This window comes from Gavialis gangeticus, unplaced genomic scaffold (assembly GCF_001723915.1).
Source record: "Gavialis gangeticus isolate Ggan-Ray unplaced genomic scaffold, GavGan_comp1, whole genome shotgun sequence".
NCBI classification, from domain to species: domain Eukaryota; kingdom Metazoa; phylum Chordata; order Crocodylia; family Gavialidae; genus Gavialis; species Gavialis gangeticus.
Genome location: NW_017729014.1, coordinates 2,409,292 through 2,410,006, shown reverse-complemented (window position 1 = coordinate 2,410,006; position 715 = coordinate 2,409,292). Strand labels below are relative to the sequence as shown.

Here is a 715-nt window from a genome sequence, read left to right as displayed (position 1 = left end):
GAGATCAGAGGGGCCCTGGCCTGCCGCGTTTGTTCCGCGTGACGTTCAGGCTGGGCACAGACTCTCAGGAGCCAGCCTCCTGACTGGGTGCAGCACACCCTGGGCTGGACCTGGTATGTGCTTGGCAAGAACCCCTGCTTCAGAGCACCTGGTCGTGGGCTCTGTGTTGCCAGCTCAGCAAAGAGGCACTCAGAAAAGACTGCATGGAGGAGCCCTTCAGTCAGGCATAGCCAGACCCAGCCAAATGCTGCCTGTCCCAGGCGGGTGCTGAACATCACCTTTGTGCAGCTTCCAGCCAAGCTGCTGCTGCTCTCCCTCCCTGGTGCCCATGGGCAGTGCGACCAGTGTCCTCTCCCTCATGTGTGGGGCCTTGGCCATGGCCTGCACCCTAGCATCACTCTGTATGGACTGCTGGCATGTAACGTGCTCTTCATTGCCCTTAATGCTGCTTTTGGGAGGGAAGGTTCACAGGGCTACTGAGAGCTGCATGCTGAAGGACAGCATGGGCCAAGGATTCAGACAGGCAGTGTCCCTTGCAGACTGCCTGTCCCAACCTAATATGAAACTCTGCACCTGGGGGCAGGCCCAGCTTCAGCTTCTTAGCCCCAAAGGGGTTGTCCACCTGAAGGTCCCTAGTGCCCATGTGGCTGTCACCATGACTCCTAGCACCTCTCATTCCCTAGAGGGGCTGAGGGTGAGGCTTGTCAGGCCTGTG

At 59.2% G+C, this 715-nt stretch overlaps 1 protein-coding gene across 1 annotated transcript in view; it reads left to right on the top strand.

Annotated features, from left to right (window-relative positions):
- The first annotated feature begins 376 nt into the window (after nt 1–376).
- ESPN (espin) overlaps nt 377–715 on the top strand; it is a 64,009-nt gene continuing 63,670 nt past the window's right edge. The window contains exon 1 of the mRNA XM_019511536.1: nt 377–401. Within this exon, the coding sequence (XP_019367081.1) occupies nt 377–401 (25 nt within the window). The remainder of the gene's footprint in view (nt 402–715) is intronic.